Source organism: Hakea prostrata, chromosome 11 (genome assembly GCF_041222555.1).
Source record: "Hakea prostrata isolate BN-2017 chromosome 11, UWA_Hpros_2, whole genome shotgun sequence".
Taxonomy (NCBI): domain Eukaryota; kingdom Viridiplantae; phylum Streptophyta; class Magnoliopsida; order Proteales; family Proteaceae; genus Hakea; species Hakea prostrata.
The window spans coordinates 6,231,223-6,253,754 of record NC_142610.1 but is presented as its reverse complement, the minus strand read 5'-3'; the positions used below and the strand labels follow the sequence as shown (position 1 = coordinate 6,253,754).

General features: G+C 37.7%; 1 protein-coding gene across 1 annotated transcript; it reads right to left on the bottom strand.

Moving 5' to 3' along the window:
* Window positions 1-232: 232 nt before the first annotated feature.
* LOC148999783 (DNA-directed RNA polymerases II and IV subunit 5A-like) lies at window positions 233-21,781 on the bottom strand. Its single transcript, XM_089139053.1, has 6 exons — window positions 21,378-21,781; window positions 21,161-21,221; window positions 18,939-19,204; window positions 11,839-12,024; window positions 1,478-1,591; window positions 233-866 (listed from the first exon to the last, which is right to left on the bottom strand). The coding sequence occupies exons 3-6, from the start codon at window positions 19,131-19,133 to the stop codon at window positions 741-743; spliced, it is 621 nt and encodes a 206-aa protein (XP_088995179.1). The 5' UTR covers window positions 19,134-19,204; window positions 21,161-21,221; window positions 21,378-21,781; the 3' UTR covers window positions 233-740.
* Window positions 21,782-22,532: the final 751 nt, after the last annotated feature.

The window sequence follows — 22,532 nt, the reverse complement described above, 5'->3', positions numbered from 1 at the left end:
TCTGCACAAAACAGTTGTACTTGGCAACATAAATTCCATGTTACATGCATTAGAATGGAGTGTACGTGTGAGATGTTTTGCTCGGATGACTTAGAAGTCAGGTGTCTCATACACAAAATAGTTATTGGTACATTTAAGTATGAATATGACGTGGAATTCTAAGGATTACTTTTGTAATGGAATGGAATGGAATTTTTAATGATAAATTCTCTCTAAAGAGATGAGGTAGGCTTCCAGACCATTAAGGGTTCTGAAAGAAATGTTTAGCTTTAGAGACAAATCATACTGTTATGTACCCATTAAGGATGAGTAGGTGTATACTGGTATTGTGGAAGAGTATACCAATACAATGAGTACGTACTTTTATACCATAGTAGTATGATAGTATGATAATATTGCTCCATGACCGATCAAATGGGTCCAAGAACCAAATACAGTAGTTCAAAACTTCAAATATCTGATCCCTTCTTAGGTCAGCTACCCACCCTGTCTGAGTTTGACATTCTAACAAACATGACCATTCAAGAAACCAAGAACATCAAGTACTACAGCAGTAGCCGTAAGTTCAAATCCGACTCCCAACTTGATCAATTTGTGCCACTTAATGTTCATTAAAAGACAATTTTCTCGTAGCCATCACAGCACTGATGTAGATCCAGTGATTAATAACCAACCTCATTCTAATTCAAACTTCATTGCTCAAGAATAAAAGATGGCCATCAAGATCTGTGAGATACCCACTACACAACATAGCGATAGGTGACATATCTGCCTGCAGTCTCGCTCGGACGGATAATTTTAACAACTTGCCCACGGTTCAACCCATAATATCGAGCAACTGGATCGGTGATCTGAATGCGAGGAAGCTGCAGCCAATTCATCATGTCAAAAGAAATCAAAGGTAACAGAATATACGCATCTTATGAAATCTGGACAAGAAGGTGAATAACCAACCAACTGTAAATAAAACTAAAACTGAGTTCATTTCCTAACTTAAGTGCGAAGAAGGATTAAGATCAATTTAGGCATTAATTAGGGACAAGTTGCCACAAAAGTCTCAGACCGGATTTTAGATATGAAGGTCTAGAATCTGGTCAAACAATTCATGCATGCTCTATGCATGTATGCATTATTACAGTTTGTACTTTCTAGAACTAGTCATTGGTTAGGATACTTAAATGATGATTTTTTATTGGTTTTTTTTGGCAAAATACTGGTCCATTGTGTTTATTATGCTGTAAACAGGTAGCAGGCAAGAAATCAGATGAAATGGAGGTTCATTAGGCCCGGAACTCCAAAAAAAAAAACGTCGTTTTTGGCCAGGTTGAAACGGCCTTGAAACCGACACCTTAATCCATGGTCCCAAAAGCAATGCTGAAGTGGAATGATGATTGAAAAAGATTTACTAAGCTATAGAGATTAGAGCTTTGCTTGAATTCAATTTGAACAGATTATACATCTGCTAGCACTAACTAACCTGTGTTTCTTTCAATGTATATCGTTGCAGCAAGGACTTTTTCTCTTCATTTGAGAGCACCTGATGCTCAGGAACAAGAGTGTGCTCTTTAATGTTGACCAGCAGCTCAGCCTCCTGTATCAAAATTTTGCAAGCAATATACATTATCTTTATGCAAAAGTTATTCAAAAAAAAGAAGGGATGAGAAGGAACATTCCTAGCAATAAAGCAATAAGCCTAGAGTTTGCAAGCAGAGAACCCCCACTAAAAGCATAATGAAAGATTCATCCCGGATGCAAAGAATTATAACACATCAACCCATTAGTATCTTTCACAAAGGAAAGCACAAATACGAAATTCAAGAACGAATATCATTAAGGCCCAAGAGCTTTTATTTAAAATCATAAGAATACCTGTCAAGAGTTGCAACACCATGGTGCAGAATGTTGGGCAGTCCAGGAAGGCAATTTAGGTAATTGTAGCAAAGACTAGGACATTGAGGATGATGTGCAGTAAGACCAGGAGAGAGAATAAGGAACGATTGTATTGGAACCAATTGGAAGTTGCACCAATCCAAGACAAACTCTGAGAGTTGCTTGAGGTGGTATGTTCATGCCCAAGGGAGACTAACAGATGCACCAGCAAGAGTGACCAGCCTCAGTTTGGAGGCAGCTAAGTGGTTATTTGAAAAATAAAAAGGCTATGGAAGTGGAAGGATCAATCATGGTAAAATAACAGACAGAATCACTTGGAGGACAATCCACATAGGGGAATGTCCCTAGGAAGTTTGTTCAAGCCACTGTAGTGACTACTTCTATTAGTTATTAAATTTATCACTCGCTTTTACTTCTTTTTTTACTTCCCTTATCTTATTTTTATTGTTGTCATAGCCTCTTTTTGGATCCATCTATCTGACCCATTTAGTTTGGGATTAAATAAAGTAAAAGTTTTTGAAATATTACTCATTTTCACACTTTTTACTTACCTTGTTTCTATTACTGTCATAAACCTTTTTTGGATAATAAAGTAATGGTGAACACCATCAGTAAGAAGAACCCTAACAAAAATTCATCAACTAAGATACCGGAAACAAAAAAACACCCAAGCAGGAAAACCACCTGAAGCAAGAATACTAACTGAACAAACAAATAACAAATGCAACCCATTAGCATCTTTCACAAAGGAAAGCACTAATAAGAAATTCAAGAACATCATAAAGGTCCAAGGCTGCTGCCTTGGAGCACATGCTACACTGGTTTCTAATTTGGTGTGTTACATTAGTTTCTATCTTGGTAGAAGTGGTGCACAAGGTCTAGGGGAGTTAGATTACATAGTTTCTATTTTTCTGTTAGTTTATATTTTCTGTACTTCCTTTTTGGACAGATTTTTAGTAGTTCAAAGATGAGAAGATTCTGTCCATAAGATGCACTTTTTATTTCCTTTTCAGAGGACAAGTATCTTCTCTCAAGTTGTATTATGACATTTAAAATTATAAATAGAGAGAGCCTGCAATTCTAGGAATTACCCAGAACTGCAGGCTCTTGCTGCTGGTTCATCTCCCACCTCCTCTTCTTCTCACCTATTCTCTTCATTTATTCAGCTACTGTTTAGGTTCTCAAAAGCTTGATTTGTAACACTTTCCTTCGTCTTCTTTTTTTCCCCCTCAATCTCTCTTGCTTGTGCAAAAGTCATCTTTTTTTCTTCTACTCTTCTTTAAGGTAGTCTGCTGCTACCTACTCTCTGTTATCTCTGTCCCTTTTTCACCATATTGACAGCCTTGCTGTACCACTGTTACCTCTTCCATCTTCTTGCCTTATTTTTTCCTTCCCCTACATACTCCTATGGCAGTACCCTGTGCCAGACTTCTACCTTTACTTTTTTCTACTGTCTTCTTCTCTTCTTACCTCTTGCACAACAGCCTAGCTTCCCATTAGCCCTTTTCCTTCCTTTCCCATACCGCAGTCCTGCTGATCTCTTTTCCCTTCAGTCCCTTTATTATGTTCTAGCCATATTTTCTGCAGGGCTACATCTGACTCCCCTATGCTAAGCCTTTGCCTTCATCCTTGACTTTCCTTTACAGCTAATTCTCTTGTTGAATTATTCCCTAGGCTGCTATAGTATTTCAGCTTTGTTACTTTAGTTCTATTGGTGTTTGGCTAGATGTTAGCCTAGGTTTGGTACTGGGTTTATACATTGTTTATGTACATTCTTTCTTATTGAATGGAATATCAATGCTTTTGAATTGCAGCCGTAATTTCTTTTAATCGTTTTGAATGCAATGCCTAATTTCCCCCCCCCCCCCAAACATCTAGTTATGTGGAATGGTTGAGTAAATCTGATTTGTTCTTCCCCAAGCCTTTGGATTTTATTTATGCATGTTTTATCCTGAATTTATATTCCATGTTGTTCTACTATTGTTAGTCTTAAGTAAGTGTTGTGCAAACTCCTCCCCTAACCCCTCCTAGTGTCCTAGGTGGCTTGGATCCTCTTCCTTGTAGAATACTCCCAGTTCCTAGTGTTGTCCTACATCAGGGAGCATTGTGATGGCACAGGAGAATGGGGAAGGGGATGGGGATGCTTCACTCACTTGAAGAATTGTTGAACACTGGCTGGAATTTTATAGAATTTTATAGAGTAGGTTGCTGATCTTGAAGAACTTCTCTATATATCTGCCATGGCCCCCTCAAACAGGAACCACAGTCCTCAGCTCATTATTCTTATTCAAATAATCAAACTTAAGAAATTTACAAAGAAAGAAAAGGTCATTTATAGCCAACTAAAAGACTCTTAAAACTAATTGGGTTTTTTAATAGATTAGGATCCCCTTACACTTAACATTAAATAAGGACTGTAATTGACACATGCTAAATTCCATTCAACTAAAGACTCTTAACTGACATATGCTGGAATAAAAAAACTAAAACTCACATGCTGAAATTAGAGGATTGGTTAGTCTAAGGGGGTTATGGGCCCAACTTAGGGTTTTGGCCAAGGGGAGATTTTTTATTCACATCAGCTTGTCTCACCTTTGCATTATCTACAAGATGGCTGAAGTAGAATCGGTACTAACTCAGGCAGTTTGGTTGTCTAAAAACAGCCTCAGGTGTAGCGTTCCTCTCTATACCAGCATCATTAGGCATAGGTCAGGTGAAGGGGGATCCCCTACACCGGCAGCTAAAATCATGGGTTTAGGTTTAGGTTTAGGTTAATTTAATTTTTCATTAGCCTATTAACAGTTTCATTTAAGTCCTAATTGAAGTTGTAATAACAATAGGAAAGCTGAAGTACCCTGTGAATAGTACCTTTAGTTCTAATTGAATTAGTTTCTATTCTAGTCCTAGTTTTAGTCTAAGTCTGATGTAAGTCTGATGTAATTCTGATGTAAGTCAATGCTATATAAGTTCATGTAACAGCTCAGTTCAGCAATCAGAATTTATTTTGAGCAATATTGCTATTTCAGTTGGAACAATGGGGGGACAAAGTAATGAATTTCCGATAACAGTTGGGCTACATCAAGGGTCAATTTTAAGCTCATATCTATTTGCACTGATAATGGATGAATTAACCAAAGACATTCAAGATGAGTTCCCCTGATGTATGCTTTTTGCGGATGATATTGTGTTGATAGATGAGACCCAAGTGGGGATTAATACCAAATTAGAATCATGGAGAGTAGCTTTGGAATCAAAAGGCTTTAAACTTAATAAATCGAAGACAAAATATCTAATTTGTAACTTTAGTGATGATTAGGTAGATGATGAGGTGGTGATACTTGACAATAAAGAGATTCCTCAGAGTGATTGTTTTAGGTACCTAATTTCAATAATAAGTAAAAGAGGTGATTTAGAGGATGAGGTTTCCCAAAGAAAAAAAACAAGGTGGATGAAGTGGAGAGGTGCGTCCGGGGTCATTATGTGATCGGTGTATTCCATTAAAGCTTAAAGGAAAATTTTATAGGACCGTTGTTCGACCAGCTATAATGTACGGTGCAAAGTGTTGGGCTGTTAAAAAGAATCATATAAACAATCTCAATGTAGCAAAAATGAGGATGCTAAGATGGACGAGTGGCAAAACTAGGATGGATAAGAAAAGAAATGATCATATTAGAGTTGGTTTGGGAGTTGCTCCCATAAGTGATAAGCTTCAAGAAAGTCGTTTTAGGTGGCACGGCCACGTTCAATGGAGACCCATAAATGCCCTTGTACAGAGAAGTGATATAATTCAGATTGAAGGAACTAGAAGAGCTAGGGGTAGACCTAAGATAACCTTAGGAGAAGTGGTGAGAAAGGATATGTATAGCTTAGGCCTTGTATCTAGCATGGCCTCGAACAAAACTGATTGGAGGGTAAGAATCCATGTAGCCGACCCCATTTAGTTGGGACAAGGCTATTGTTGTTATTGTTGTTGCTATTTGAGTTAGTGTTACTAATTCCCGTGTCTCTCCTACAATTACCACTGTTCAATTCGACCTCCACCAAAGAAGCCAAGATTGTAGAAAATTCTCAAAGTTCAAGGATTGATTTAAGCATACATTTGAGCTCTTTTTCTTCTACTCCTCTATTCCACTTCCCAATCACCCTTTTCTTTCTATTATCCTTTTCCTTGGATCCTAACCATTAGAACCATCTCCAGCCCACACTAACTATTAGTATCCATTAGATATCTATCTCATAGCCTATACCTATCATTCCCTTCTCTAAATCAAGAGTATGCATCAGAATACTAGCTAAAATCCAAAGTTATAACCCCTTTTCTTGAATTCTCACACAGCTCAAAAACCTAAATTTCAAACTTAGATCTACAGCAATCTAAAAATTAAAATGGTCCCAAAACTATCGGCATCATCCCTATATACCATTACCTAAGTTTTCTCCAAGTTTACCCTGTTCTAATAACTTTTCATCCCATATCTCAAGAATCTACCCATCCATCTCTACACCCCATTACTTTAAATCTCACCAAAACTATCAAACCACTATAACCCATGTTCTTATGTATCACAATCAAATGTCCCAAAATCTCAAAGCCCTAAACCTTTACTTTTTGAGTCGAGATTCTGGAAATCTGGCCCTTAGTTTAGCATTCCAAACTAATCAATTTAGAGCTGCATCACTAACCTTTGGCACTATTTACACAAAGACACTGTTTGGATCATAGATGTCAAGGCATTGCCTAAGAGACCAGGTGCCCTTAGCTGGAAAGATTACTAGCCAGTACCAGCCTTTTCCTTCCCTCCCAACTCCTAAGGCCACCTATAAGCCATGATGGTTAGAAGAATTTAAGACATTACCATACAGAAGCATAAAGGCAAAAAGGAATTAAGTGGCCTCAGTTGCCTAACAGCTTGGGAACACCAGACCAAGCCATGAACTATTTCTTTCCATTTTTAACTTCTTCTGTTAGCTATTAATTAGTTGTTAAGTTGTAATAATACCATCCACCCCTAGGAGAGTTCCTTTTTGTTTCTAGTCAGTTTCCCTATAGTTTGCCAAAGGGTGTTTCAGTTTCCGAGTTCTATTTGAAAGTTGTAAGCCAAGAGCTCCCTACACTAGTGCAATGTTCCTCACACGTGACTTGCTTTTGCAAATTCCTACTCTCAAATCATCTTTGCTAGCAACTTTTTGATCCCCATGAATGGATGTTTCCTTTGCTTCAATGGAACTGCTAACGAAAGACTCAGTAAAGGGTGGAAATCCACGTATCTGTGGCATTCTGCTAGAGTCTTGTTGGGGGGAAGCCATAGGGTCCATTCTCCTCTGTATACTCTATTTTCCCCTTTTAAAGAAAGTTCTATTATATCATAATTCTGTTGTAGATGAGGAGATTCTACTTAATCTGAGATCGGGAGATTAGTATCCGTTGCATTTGTTGACTGTATGCCATTAGCAAGAGGACCGCCAGGCCAAACCCGCAGCAGCCTTCTTTTGGGCTCCTTTTTTCCTGCATTGAGATCCCTTGTATAAAGCAATCCAGGGGTCAGTCCAGATGCCAATTACATTTTGGAGTATTAAAGGGATACTAAAAGGGTTCCTCGACCCAACTATGAATGTGATCAGATCCTTGGATAGTAAAATAATTTCTCCTGAATCTGTTCCTAGCTGATTCCATGTTTGGTTATCTGATAGTTGACTTCAATCCAGTCACTGGATTATCACTACCCTTTTCAGAATTTGATCTACTATTGGATTTACCATATTCAGTCAGATTTTGGTCCCCATCTAAGTTCCTGATTTGATATTTGAGTTCCTGATATATAGGAACTGTGCTTCATAAATTCTAGAAACACCACAACAGTTTAAAACCTGATAATTGGAATGCCACAGAAGGGGGGGTACCTGGACTAGGGTTCATCCCAGCTACTACCCCATTCCATGCTTCCTGGGGATGATTTTCATTCAATTATTTTCCCATATAATTGTCAATGACTTTTTTTATTTCTCCAGATTTCAGTTTGTATCTTTCTGAATCGAGTATATTGCTTTGTACGTTGTTATCTCAATTTCTGTTTTAGTGAAATTTCCGTTTTAGTGAAATTTCCTAACTGGTCCAGCAGTTTAGATTGTTCATTGTATGGCATCCATGTGTAATATAATTATAACAACCAAAGTAGGAAGGAAGTTGCAAAAGAACGGAAGAATTTATGCAACATAGAGATTAATGCAAAACAAAATATACACAACATAAACTATACTGCAAACAAGGGTCCATCCCGTGGCCAAAACCCTGGAATGGGCCCCAAGCCACTGCCAAGTTGGTGCACCTAGGGCTGATCGAACCCCTAAGAGGGCATATTGGTCAATTTTTGGTCCTAATTAACTACTGAAATTTAATTTCAGAATTGTAGTTCTAATTTTCAGAGTCCAGTTTGTTTAAAAGCTTTAGTGTGAATTGGTAGTTGAATTCAGTTGAATTCTTGAGTCCTAAGGAGACTTTCTTTGAAGTAGGACTCTTACAGATAATTATGTCTAATTTCAAAAAGAGTTCTCGTAATTTATGTGGTTGGCATTTAGTTAAAGAGTATTCTAACTTATAAAGGAAATACTAGTTAAGTTGGTTTCTAAGTTTTAGTTGAGTCCAAATAGACTCACCCAGTTTGAGTTAGGTTCTTTCGTTTTCATGTAAAGCTATAAATAAGCCAGTCTATCACTATAGAACTTAGTCTGCATTGAATAAAGAATTGAGATCTCTTGTTGGAAATTGGGTCATGGCCTCCTTGGGAGGGCCACAGCAGATGTTCAGACATTCTTGCCTTCAATTGCAGCAGCCAAACTTCAAGAACCAGCAGCCTTCATCTTCTACAGCAGCATCCAAGTATGTACCAATACACCCCCCAGCCCTTTCCCCGTCTCCAGTCCCATTGCTGCCCCTCCCCACCCCTTTTCTCTCTTACAAGAAAAACCGACCCCCCTGCTTTGCAGCCCCCTACCCCCTCTTCCCCCAACCTGGATCCCCTACCCTATCCCCTGCAACAGCCCCTCCTCTACCCCACGGGTCCCCCATTCCCTCTCTTCTCTGATGTGTCCAGGGTTGGACCTAGGCCCAAGCCCAACTTTTAGTCAGGGAGGCCGAATCCATCCCAGGGGTAGAATGGTCAATTTCTACCCCTAGATGGAGCTATAATGAAGACCAAAATCCAGTGATTTAATTTATTTTGATGTCTTGAAGTTGCAATTGGAAAGAGTCACAGAGTTGTGTTAATTTAGGAAAGCATTGTTTCTTGTTTAAGAAGTCCTACTTTTAAGGATAACTTAAATTAGGAAGAGTTATTCCCTTTTTGGGTCTAGTTTGTTAATTTGTTTATTATCTAATTAGCATTAGGTGACTTAAGTGAGATCTCAAATCCAACGCCTGAGATCATGTAGTTATTAGATACCTTTTTCAGAATTCAAGTTAAGTTGTGGTGAGACCCTAATAGTCAGGATAACCCAATATGAGTCGAGTCCTTTGTTTCACGCTATAAATAGCCTTTCTAGTGTAAGTTATTTTCAGATTGGATTAACGAATTGATTTGAGTTTGAAAAAAGACTTGCTATAGTCATGGGATCCCTGGGAGGGTGACCTGCAGCTGGGTTTGAGCTTTGTTTCTGCAATCTTCAAGTGCTTCATCTTCTTCCAGCCTTCAAGCAACAATCACAGCCATCCTTCTCCGCATACTAGTCAGTACAGCCCCTTTCCTAAACCCTAGAAGCCATCCCCATCTCCTTCTTCTTCCCACGTTTTTAGATCCCACCCCAACTAGGAGTCCCTCATTCCAGCCACAAAACACACCATTATACATTCTATAGGATTGCCCAAGCCTTCTGAACAAAGATCTAATCTCAGTTTCACCATAACAGCCCTAGTTTTGGAGTTGATATTTTTCTGCACTTCATCTTCCTAGTTGAGAAGGTGCAGAATTTTTTTGAAATTTCCTGAAAACCCTAAACCTTTTCAAACTTAATTCCCTTCTCTAAAACAGTTTCTAATATGCAAACTATTAGTTCTACTTAGGGGTGTAAATGGATAACCGAAATCCGCTATCGAATTCACATCCGCATCCGTTTAGCGGCATCCAAATCTATCTTATTACTAATAGGATGTGAATATGGTATACCCCTTTCCCACCGATTATTGTCCATCTGATAAAAATTATCCGCTTAAGTTACTTGTTTGGATTTATTTTTATAATTTTTTACTTGAGATATGTGACTATTTTTCAAAGTTGCTAAATTCTCAAATTTCAAACATAGCCTCACAAATAAAATGATAAAGATGTCAACAAATAGTCAAAAACTTGTATTCAATCTATATCCATGTCCATTCAGAAGAATCTACTTAAGAAAATAATTATCCGATTATCATCCAAATCCAACTGAATCCGTCCGAAAATCGATAGGATATTATATGAATCCATCCGAATGTAATAGGATGCGAATATGGTATCACTACTATCTGATCTGAATCCAATCTATTTACACCCCTACTTCTACTACTTCTGAATATCAGAGGCAGCAACCCTAATCCATCACCCAGCCCAACCGAAACCCAGGTTGACCTAGAATCCAAAATTTGAATTCTGAATTTTGAATTCCCTTAAGTTTCAGACTTATTTCAGCACTCCAGCAGCCTTGTAGACCCCTATAAACGCCAGCCGAAACATCAAAGCGCCCTAATTAGCTGCTGCGATCTTATTAGAAGATCCTGTAAGTTAACCCTAAACCTGGGTTTACATCATTCTCTCTATAGCCCCCTCCCTCCCCTGTTTCTGATTTGCGGCAAATCTGAAAGACAGAGAAGAAAGAAAGAAAAGAACAGAAAGAAGGAAGGAGAGGAGGATTTTGTTCCTGTTTCAGACTTATTTCAGCACTCCAGCAGCCTTGTAGACCCCTATAAACGCTAGCCGAAACATCAAAGCGTCCTAATTAGCTGCTGCGATCTTATTAGAAGATCCTGGAAGTTAACCCTAAACCTGGGTTTACATCATTCTCTCTATAGCCCCCCTCCCTCCCCTGTTTCTGATTTGCGGCAAATCTGAAAGACAGAGAAGAAAGAAAGAAAAGAACAGAAAGAAGGAAGGAAGAGGAAAGAAGAAACAGAAGAAAGAGATTACCCAAGATCTTTTCTTTCCTTCAGAGTACAAATCCATAGTTAACCAAAATTCTTCACTAAACCTCACCCAAAACCACATTATCCTTTTCCTTTTCCCCTTATCAACCCATTTAGTTTTGTCAAACCAAATCTTGTTCAAACTTTACCCATGGGAATATAATAAAACCCTAAATTTTCACTTTTTTTCAAACTATCCCAACCCATTTAGGTTTGAGTTAATTGAGCTTTCCTTATCAATTTTAGATTGATCCTTTTCATCCCATATTGATTTTGAATATCTCAAGCCATCCCTTGGGAGCTTGTCGACAACCCTAATCATCCCAAAACCAACCCATATCAATCCTAATTTGTCTCTAGGATCCTCCCCTAAATTCTTTAAGGATCCACCACCATCCAAACCTCCCATAAGATTTTAGAAATTAATTTCTAGAAGATTCTGGGCAAACCCACCCTTATTTTAAGGAGTTCATCCAACAACCAAACCCTAAAGTCAGGTTCACATCAAACTATCTTCCAGAACAGAATGTTCTCCAATCCCACTAAATCTTAAAACTCTAGTTATCAGACTTCAAGAACATTATTTGTTTCCTGTGTACATGATCCTGTTATTCTCAGAGTTTACGTAGAATCCAAGATTCAAGGGTTTGCAAGAATCAAGAATTCTCAGAATTAGATTCAGACCCAAACATAGATGAAGAAGCCACCCTCAGATAATGCATGCATCTTGGCATCAGAATGAAACAAAAACCAACTTCATCTTCATTATACCATCAATGGAAGATAAAAGTACTGACCTGGAAAACCTCCATAGTAGTCTTCAAAGTTATTGCCATTTCAATAATAGATGTCTTGGCAAATGGAGTCAAATTTTGTTGAACAACCAATATTGCTCTAAATACTTTCTCTGCTTTCATACGGTCGTGGTAAACCTTCAGTGTCTTAACACCAACCTTCGGCTCCTCTGGAAAGAAAACATATATCTGATCCAGTAACACCGGAACAGGCGGGGGGGAGGGGGAATTCTTAGCATGAACATATTGTGCAATACAGAAAAAGACTATGAAAGATTCCATGCCTATGCAAATAAAAACTCATAATTTTCCCTACCATTAACAAATGACCAAGAAACAAACTCCTTAATCACAATTTTGCTTACATGGAAATACTACAGTGAGGTAATACTTTGGTTTAAAGAATTGACCAATACGATGCCATCTGATACAGATCAGTATCCACTGCTGCCGATACATATCCTTCTTAGAACTAGTAGGTCTCACTTGGTATCATATTGCATCGGCTGATATGGTTGATCCGTACCAATAAATTCAAAGCCTGGTGTAGAGAATGGATACGTAATAATAGGTCGACACAAACAAATACATGTTGATATACCAATTAAAGGCTCAAGTGACAATTAGACTATGAAGCTGATTATGAGAACAGGTATCAAAGGAGATTTCATAGTAAAGGTAGGTTTCAGAAAATCTAATCTTTGTGTTTAAATCCTGGTTCTAATTTTTTTTCCGTAAAATAATTCAATTAGTGTGGAATTCTGTGATTGGTTAGGTATTTTAAGGAAGTTTAACTTCCGTAGGATGAGGGAATGTTATTCCTAGAATAAAGGGAGTCGGTTACAGCTAAATTAACTCCTATTTAGGTTTAGTTTCTTTTCTTAAGAGTCCTAAATTATTGTAGCCTTGTTTTTAGGGATTCCTAGTTTGTTGGGGAGAATATTTATCCTTTCCTTGTATATGTACCTGTAATTTCTCTTGACAAAATAATAGAGATCTTTTTCCCTAATTAACTGCATGGTATCAGGGCAACAGATCTGAACCATCGTCTCTCACTTGCCAAAAATCTCATGGCTAACGAAAAGAAAACCTGTTCTTCATCAGAAATCACATCGATTTCTGGAAATCATGCTGCCAACAATCATGGCAGCGCAGATAGCATGCAACTTCAAATTACTGGACACAATCTCAACGGCAACAATTACATACAGTGGTCACAATCAGTCATGATGTACATCTGTGGGAAAGGAAAAGATGAATATCTTACACGTGGAGTCACTCCTCCAAAGGCTGATGATCCAAAATTCAGAAATTGGAAGATGGAAAACAACATGGTCATGTCTTGGCTGATCAACTCAATGACTAATGAAATTGGTGAGAATTTCTTACTCTATAGCCAGCTCATGAGATCTGGGAAGCTGCTAAAGAGTTCTACTCGAGCAAGGAGAATACCTTAGAGATTTTCGAGATTGAATCAAAACTCCATGATCTTCGGCAAGGAGATCTTTCAGTCACTCAATACTACAATACCCTCACTCGATACTGGCAAAGATTGGATGTGTTTGGAGAACATCAATGGTGCTGCTCGGATGATGCAAACAAATTCCATGAGATTATTGAGAAAAAGTGGATATTTAAGTTTCTAATGGGACTCACTAAGAATCTTGATGAGGTTCAAGGACGAATTATAGGAATGAAGCCTCTCCCTAGCATTAGAGAAGTATTTTCTGAGGTTCGTAGAGAAAAAAGCAGAAAAAAGGTGATGCTTGGAGAATCCACCCTAGTTTTAGCCAATGAAAACTCTGCCCTAGCTGCACGTGGAACACATTCTCATAACAGCGACAACAGACCACATAAGGGAAGACCATGGTGTGACTACAGCAAGAAACCAGGTCATTCACGTGACAGCTGCTGGAAAATCCATGGCAAACCAGCGGACTAGAAGCCTTCAAGACCTACCATCGACAAAGAAAGCCGATGAAACCATGTCTTTGTAGATGATCAACTTCCTTCCACCGATGCCAATCCTTTCACCAAAGAACAACTTGACATGCTGAAAAGGATGCTCACTCAACAGAATTCTGCCATCAGAACAGGATCTTAAGCACAAAAAAGGTTTCTTATGTGCACTGATTGCAAATTCAGAAAAACAAGACTCGTGGATTGTAAACTCTGGGGCATCGGATCATATGACTGGAGATGCAAACCTCTTCCACGAGTACAGCTCATGCTATGAGAATCTCACAGTAAAAATAGCAGACAGGGCTCTCTCCAAAGTGTCAGGAATAGGTTCTATCATTATCTCAAAGGACCTCACCCTAAACTCTGTTCTTCATGTTCCGAAATTGGACTGCAATCTTTTATCAGTTAGTAGACTTGCTTGGATTCGGGGAGGACGATTGGCAGTGCTAGGATATGCTCAGGTTTTTTCCTTCTACAAGTCGAGGAAACTTCTAGAGGGCAAACTCACAATGCAGTGTATGTTCTGTCTACAAGGCAGATCAGTAAAAATTCCCTTTCCCTTTCTAGTTCAACAAAGGATGGTGATATAATGTTATGGCACTATCATCTAGAACATCCTAACTTCATGTATCTTCAAAAGATGCTCCCCTCTTTGTTCAGCAATAAAAGTCCTAAATTTTTTCAATGTGAAGTATGCCAATTCTCAAAACATACTCGTAGTTCCTATCCTAGCATTCCATATAAGGCATCACATCCTTTTTCTATGATACAAAGTGATGTATGGGGACTTTCTAGAGTCAAAAACATCACTGGTAATAGATGGTTTATATCTTTTGTTGATGATCACACTAGAGTCACATGGTTGTTTCTAATGAAAGAAAAATCTGAAGTCAGTTCTATCTTTAAGCAGTTTAACACTATGATTCAGACACAATTTCAAACCAGAATTCAAGTATTAAAAACTAAAATGCAAGAGAGTATTTTGACACTGTTCTGGGGGAATACTTAACTAGCCGAGGAATTAATTATTCATGAAAGTTCTTGTGTTGATATACCCAACAAAATGGGGTTGCTGAGAAAAAGAACAGACACCTTCTTGAAGTGGCTCGATCCCAAATGTTTACAACAAATGTTCCTAAATTTTTTTGGGGGGAAGCCATTTTGACTGCTGCCTATCTAATAAATAGGATGCCGTCTAGAGTTTTGAAATTCCAAACACCGCGCCAAGTTCTTCTTCAATCCTATCCAAACACCCACATTCTCTCTCCTCTTCCTACAAGAATATTTGGTTGTACTATATTTGTTCACATTCATACACAACATAGGAGCAAACTTGACCCAAGAGCAATCAAATGCATTTTTGTTGGGTACTCCTCAAACCAAAAAGGCTACAAGTGTTATTCCCCAACCACTTAATCAGGAATATCAGCTTTGGGATATTGAGTCCAGTGAGCCATCTTCCCTGAAAAATACAAGTCCATCTTATATCCATCTCCAAACTGAATCTAAATCAGAAAATTCATTTCAGCAAAACCCGGTCCACAACTTCCTAACCCAAGTGTTCCAATGGTTCAAAGTGAATCTGAAACTGAGTCTAAAACACCCAACAATCACAACCTGCAGCTATCAATGAGTTTCGTGCCTACTCTAGGAGAGACAAGACCCAAAAAGGGATGCAAATATCTGATCAAGGTCATGAACCCAATCTGGTTCTAGAACCACAAAGCTCATCGGGTAACAGTGGTATAGAATGCATTCAAATCAATTCTCTTATTGATGATAGGCCTATTGCTTTGAGAAAAGAAAAATGGCTGTGTACTGATCATCCTATTCAGAATTTTGTTTCTTATGGAGGTCTGTCACATAGTTTCCATGCCTTTATCAGCAATCTTGACAAAATATAGATTCCAAGTTCTAGTCATTAAGCTCTCAAAGTACCAGAATGGAAGGCAACTATCTGGGAAGAAATTCGTGCATTAGAAAAGAATGGAACCTGGGAGATATCTTATTTACCATCAGGAAAAACCCCTGTTGGTAGCAAGTGGATTTTCACAGTAAAAACAGAATGCAGATGAGAGTATCAACAGATTTAAAGCGAGATTAGTTGCTAAAGGTTTCACTCAATCCTATGGGATCAACTACCATGAAACTTTCGCCCCTGTAGCCCAACTAAATACTGTCAGAATGTTGTTTTCACTCGCTGCCAATCTTGACTGACCTTTATATCAACTAGATATAAAAAATTCATTTCTTAATGGAGACATAGAGGAGGAAGTATACATGGAGATACCACCTAGGTTTGAAACTCAAGCAACCACCAACAAAGTCTGCAAACTCAAAAAGTCATTGTATGGGTTAAAGCAGTCACCAAAGGCTTGGTTTGATAGGTTCACAAGAGCAATGAAGCAGTTTGGTTATGCTCGATGTCAAACAGATTACGCTATGTTTGTTCAGCACTCACCAGAAGGGAAAAGGGCAATACTTATTGTGTATGTGGATGATATTATACTAAGTGGAGATCATGATAATGAACTACAACAACTCAAAAGTTTTCTGGCAAAAGAGTTTGAAATCAAAGATTTCGGCAATCTCAAGTACTTCCTTGGCATGGAGATAGCACGGTCAAGGAAAGGAGTCTCAGTCTCACAACGCCAAGTATGTACTAGATCTTTTAAAAGAAACGGGGATGCTTGGATGCAAGCATGCCGATATTCCTATGGATTCCAATTCAAAATTGGGAAGCAAAGGTGAAAGTGCACCCATTGATAAAGGAAGGTACCAAAGATTGGTTGGAAAACTCATTTATCTCTCACATACTAGGCCAAACATATGTTTCGCTGTAAGTATGGTAAATCAGTTCATGAACCACCCAACTGAGGAGCACATGGAAGCAGTTTTCAGGATATTTAAGTACTTAAAGATGACACCTGGTCTTGGATTGTTTTTCAAGAAGACAAAAGACAAAGCTGTCAAAATCTTTACTGATGCAGATTGGGCAAGATCTATAACTGATAGACGATCAACCTTTGGATATTGCACATATGTATGGGGAAATCTGATCACTTGCAACAAGAAGCAATCACTTGTGTCTTGAAGTAGTGCAGAAGCAGAATTCAGAGCATTGGCTCATGGGATATGTGAAGGGATATGGCTTAAGAGGATATTGACTGAACTAAAAATCCAGATGGCCAAACCAATAAAAATGTTCTGTGACAATCAATCCACGATCAGCATAGCAAAGAATCTAGTGCTTCATGATAGGACAAAACAAGTGGAGATCGATCGGCATTTTGTGAAAGAGAAGATAGAGACAGGCATGATATCACTCTTATACATCCCAACCTATCAACAAGTTGCGGATATTATAACTAAGGTTGTGCCCAAGAACTAAGATGTTTGGAATACTTAATTGCAAGCTAGGTTTACTTAACATCTACACCTAGCTTGAGGGGGAGTGTGGAATACCGTGATTGGTTAGGTATTTTAAGGAATTTTAAATTCAATAGGATGAGGGAATGTTATTCCTAGAATAAAGGGAGTCGGTTACAGCTAAATTAACTCCTATTTAGGTCAGTTTCTTTTCTTCAAAGTCCTAAATTATTATAGCCTTGGTTTTAGGGATTCCTAGTTTGTTGGGGAGAATATTTCTCCTTTCCTTGTATATGTACCTATAATTTCTCTTGACAAAATAAGAGAGATCTTTTTCCCTAATTAACTGCAATTAGGTAAACCTAACTCTACTCAAAAATCATTGTAAGTTTTTTGTCTCATTAATCATAGCTCTCCATTTTCTTGTTTATGCACTCCGCATGTTATATATATTAACTTCTTTCTAAAAGGTGTGCATGTCCATGTTACTTTGACCATCTCCATGCGCTTTTTGCACCGTTCAACACATATCTCTGATGCATAGGTCTTTTAAGATCAGCCATCAATACAGTACTCAACATTGACATTTTAAACCATGCAATGGCCCATGGATTACAGTATCAACAGCCACGATATGATATGGGCCAAGATGTATCTATATTGATAGAGACCGATAAAATACATACCAGTAAGTATCTATTTTAAACCAGTATGCTAGATTAGTATCATATTGTATCGGCCGATATGGACCAATAGGAAACAATACATATGTTAAAAGTTCTGTCGCAGTGTCAATTGATATTTCATTACCAACTGACAGCAGCTTCTTGGAAACCTTTTCTACATCATGAATATGCTAACATATTAAATTTAATTGTCAATTTCTGAAGGATGCTATGATGCAAAAAAGTTGATTTTTTTACTCTCATTATCCCCACTATTGATCAGCTCAACAAGATATTTACCTAACTGTTGCTTTGAAGTGTTTTTCGTCAAGGGTGCTTCAAGCTGGGTATGGATAATCTATACTCTTGTCTGGAAGGTAAGTGTTAAAAGGGTGTTACAGCATGTTTAGGGTAACTTGGGTGTTCTGAGATTAATTAGGGTAGTTCAGTGCTATGTTTAGTTTTGTTTCATCGATTATTGTAGGTTCAGTGCTAATGGTTATAGATAACTTATGTGGGTGTTGGCTAGTTATTTTGATAAGTCATACCCTCTTCTCAGCTCCATGATTTCTCCCCTCTCACCCTTGGCTCACTTTTATTTTTTTTTTCTTCCTACTTCTCTTCCTAGATTAGTTATGCTTGATCTCAAGCTTGATATTGTCACAAGATAAAAGATTAAACAGCCTGTATTCATCATCAACACCACTTGCTAGACAATTCCAATTAGAAAATCCATAACAGATTAGCATCAAATATTTAAGAACTTAATGAAACGTAAATAGTGCACCTTTCGATCATCTCAATTTTAGAATAGCAATAGCAGAGGCCAAATGCATTAAAAAAAGAAAAAAAATTAGTCACATATCATCAATTGAAAAATTAAAAAAATGAACCATCACATAGATGAATCATAGAGCCAGTATTACTAATAAATCCTTAAAGGAAGAAGATTGAAAAGCTATCATCTCTGATAATGAAATACATGTCTTGACAAGATAGTTTGTAAATGATAGATTATCTACCACGAATGCAAGGGTTATAGCTTGAGAAGTCTAATTCGTAAAGTGAAAGAAAACAAAGAAAAAGAACTACAACAAAAATGAAAACCTGGTCAGATGTGTCATTCCGTCTGGACTTATTAATAACAAGATCGTCCCTCTTAACGCTTTCTCCAAATTTATTGATGAACTGGGCCTTGCTCATATTAACCTCAAAATCTCCAACCAAATAACCACGATCCCTCAACATTTGCATCACAGTTCTCCTGATTCTATATAGCCTTATGGTTTCCTCTTCTGACATTTTCTCACTAAAAATTCAGAAAGACTATATAATTCAACTAAATACCCAGTGTCTTAGCAGCTCAATTCAACCTGCATGTATAAATCCTCCTCATAAGAAAATCATCTAATGCATGTTAATTCAGAAGAGAAAACTTCAAAAGATGATGACTTTATACAACGGAATTCACATTAGCTAGGAATTAAAAACTGAAACAGCAGACAGAGAGCTCACTGAGATTCCAGGGCTCACCCGGGGTTTATTCCAATCTTGTTCGTGAAGATATTTAGCTTCAGGTTGAGTTCGAGTTCCCCAATTACTGAGCGAATCAATACCTCCCCAACGTAAGCTTTTAGGGTTTTTAGCGAGGAAGAAACTGGCTCATGTTCAGCAGTCATACCACTTTTTCTTTTTTTTTTTTTTTTTTTTTTTTTTGTGAAAGCTAAATTCATTGAAAGAGACAAGATGGACAAACAACGTCCTGGAGAAAAAAGTCCAGAAGCCATGTAGTGGAATTTGGCCAAATCATCCACCTTGCTAAGGATGAGGCCTTCTGAGCTAGAGCATCGGCCACATTGTTGGCCACTCTAGAGATAAAGGTGTCGATTCGATACGGTATCGGTAATTCTGTACGGTACAGTACGGTACGGTATTGAATTTGAAAACCTCATACTGAAACCATACCGTGCTGAATTTATACGGTACGGTATGAAAACGGTGAAAACGATAATAAATCGGTATGAAAAACGGCAAGGTTCTGTATACGGTTCGATTTTGTTACGGCATGAAAATTGGTATGAGTTTGGCATAAGACTATAAGAGTCATCTATTAATTTTCTATTGATTAACTTTAGTATTTTCTGTTTGAAAATGTGAATCAGTGAATGTAGACTACGTAGTTGGGAAGAAAAATTCAACAACAAGCCTTCCAATGAATGATTTGACAAGAGAAATGTTACTGGCGTTGGAGGCAAATAAGAAATCAATGGCAAACTATGGCCTTCAAATAAGAAAAATTCAATGATAACCTTTAGCTTATGTTGAACTGAATATTTGGTTTCAAGGATTTCAGATTGCAGTTATCTGGACAAGGATCAGTCTTGAATCTCTTAACAAATGTAAAATCCCACAAAGTTGAGTTTGAGGTGATTTATTTTTCTGTGTGGTGGAATACCAAAATCATGAAGGAGTGCTTAGTTATTCTGTTTTGAACTTCCTCTTGGTGTTTGCAGTGTGAAAGAACCATCTTTCCATCTTCTTGAAAACAAATGAACAAATGAGTCTTTCTCTGTATCTCTATAAAAATTTACAACATTCAAGTTCCCCCACTGGAATATACAGTGAACAAAATTAAATAATCAAACAAATCAGCGTCTTATAATAAGATAAACTGACTAATTTTTCTTTTTTCTCCCCTCTCAGCATAGCATTGACTCAAGAAGCATCTCATCTCTGGGTTCTTCTTTGGCCCTAGGAAATACAGGTTGTGTGTGTTGTGGCTGGTTCATGTAGGAGAACATAGAGTTCCCAAAACTTGAGAATCCAAAGCTACCAGGGTTCTGTAGCATATTCAATGACTAGTTTATCAGGAACCAATTTTCTGAACGAGAAAAACTTATTATGAATCTGGTAATCAGCTTCAGCATTAAAAAAAAATTATATAAATATGAAAACCAAACTAGTTTCTGACGTCAAGAATAAATCTTTTTAGTGATGATCTCATAGGTCTCTTAGATGGCGTTTAACATAGTCTAAAATATCGCTGTCTGATAAATTAACAGTGGAGCTCTAACTCTATGTCAAACCAAACTGAGAGAGAGAAAATTTTAGGCACGAATTTATAAATAGAACTGGGTTCATTACTTTCTCCGTAATCCCATATGAAAGCACGTTTTTTATTCACTTTTGTCCTCAATCAAATAATTTCGCAGACAAGAATGTCAAGTGCAATGATAAATCCAAATTATGCAGAGAATCAGACAACTAATGGTTCTAATTAGTGAACTCAAATTCCTAATCTAGGAGAGGGAGCAATTTACAAATCTTACTAGGTAAAGATTGGGAGAAATGCTTTGAAGGATTCACAGGTTCTTTGCTTCAGCTCAAAACCTAAAACATTTCAAAGAAAATCAAAATAAGTCCATCAAAAATCAAAGTTCCACACATCTCTTCCAACATTTGCTACCAAATAGAATGATTTGTATAACTCAATTTTTATATTTCAGGAATCCATATCAAACATGAAGCTGTGGTGTTAGAAAGTACCTTGTGAGTTGAACCGATTAATCAAAGAAGGAAGCTTTACTGGGAGTTGAACACCTGACACCTGACGGGCCTTCCACCGGAGTTCGACGAACAGAGCAGCTGCAGACTTGCTCAGACGGAAGAAGGAAGAACGAAGAATGAGAGCCTCAATGTGCTTCCCCAGTTACCCGTAGTCCTTAGCCAGACGGTAAGAAGGAAGGAAGAACGAGATTTGTAGAAAAGGAAAAGCAAACAGAGTATAAGAAGAAACTAAACAAGAATGAAGGAAGAACGAGAGGAAGGAAGAACGAGAGGCATCACTGCATCAGGATTCAGGCGAGACTCTCGCTGCTCTCTGTTCTCTTCGAACGTGATGAACAAAGTTAAGTTTCCAGTTTTTGCTGTTTAGGGTTTAAAGTTATTAGAATATGGGTATTTTTTATCTGGACCCCTGAGTTTGGTCCATGATACTTTTAGTTCATAAAAAGTTCTTCTTTGCATCTGCCTCCCCTGTGATTTGAGAAATGTTAAATAAGGACATATCATAATTTTGATGACCAAAATACCCTTATGGTGCAAGGGTCAAAATTGTATTCATATATACCATTTTGATCTAATGGTTCATATTAAAAGGACAAATTATAATTACAAATATAATCTTTTTATTTTATATTCAAGGGTTTTAAGATTTCAAATTTACAAAAATATGCCCTTGGTTGGAACTCAATGAAATCGAAGAAAATAAAACGTTAAAACGCATAGGCCTTGCAACTTGCAGGAGTTTTATCATTTGTTAATTCTTCTTTTTCTTCATCAGGCATGCACGGCAAGCAACTCGCTTAATTGTCCACCAGGTAACCGGAACCAGGAATTGTCATGGGAGATCAATACCCGGAGTTACGTCGTCAACGGAATTTGCAAAATCAATAAACGACGATCTAAACTTTCGGTCTTCGTACTCCAGCTATCGATCCCCAATCGGTGTTCGAATGTTCGACTCGATTTCTGAAATCTCAACAAATGCTCACAAAAATAAATGTAAGAACTACAAACGGGGAGAGGAGAGACACAATTATGGTTGGACTTTTCTTTCCGGCCTAGTTGGATAATCGGATGATATTCACTTTAATGTCCACGAATTCATCAAATATATAAATTTGGGAGCAGGCACATTCA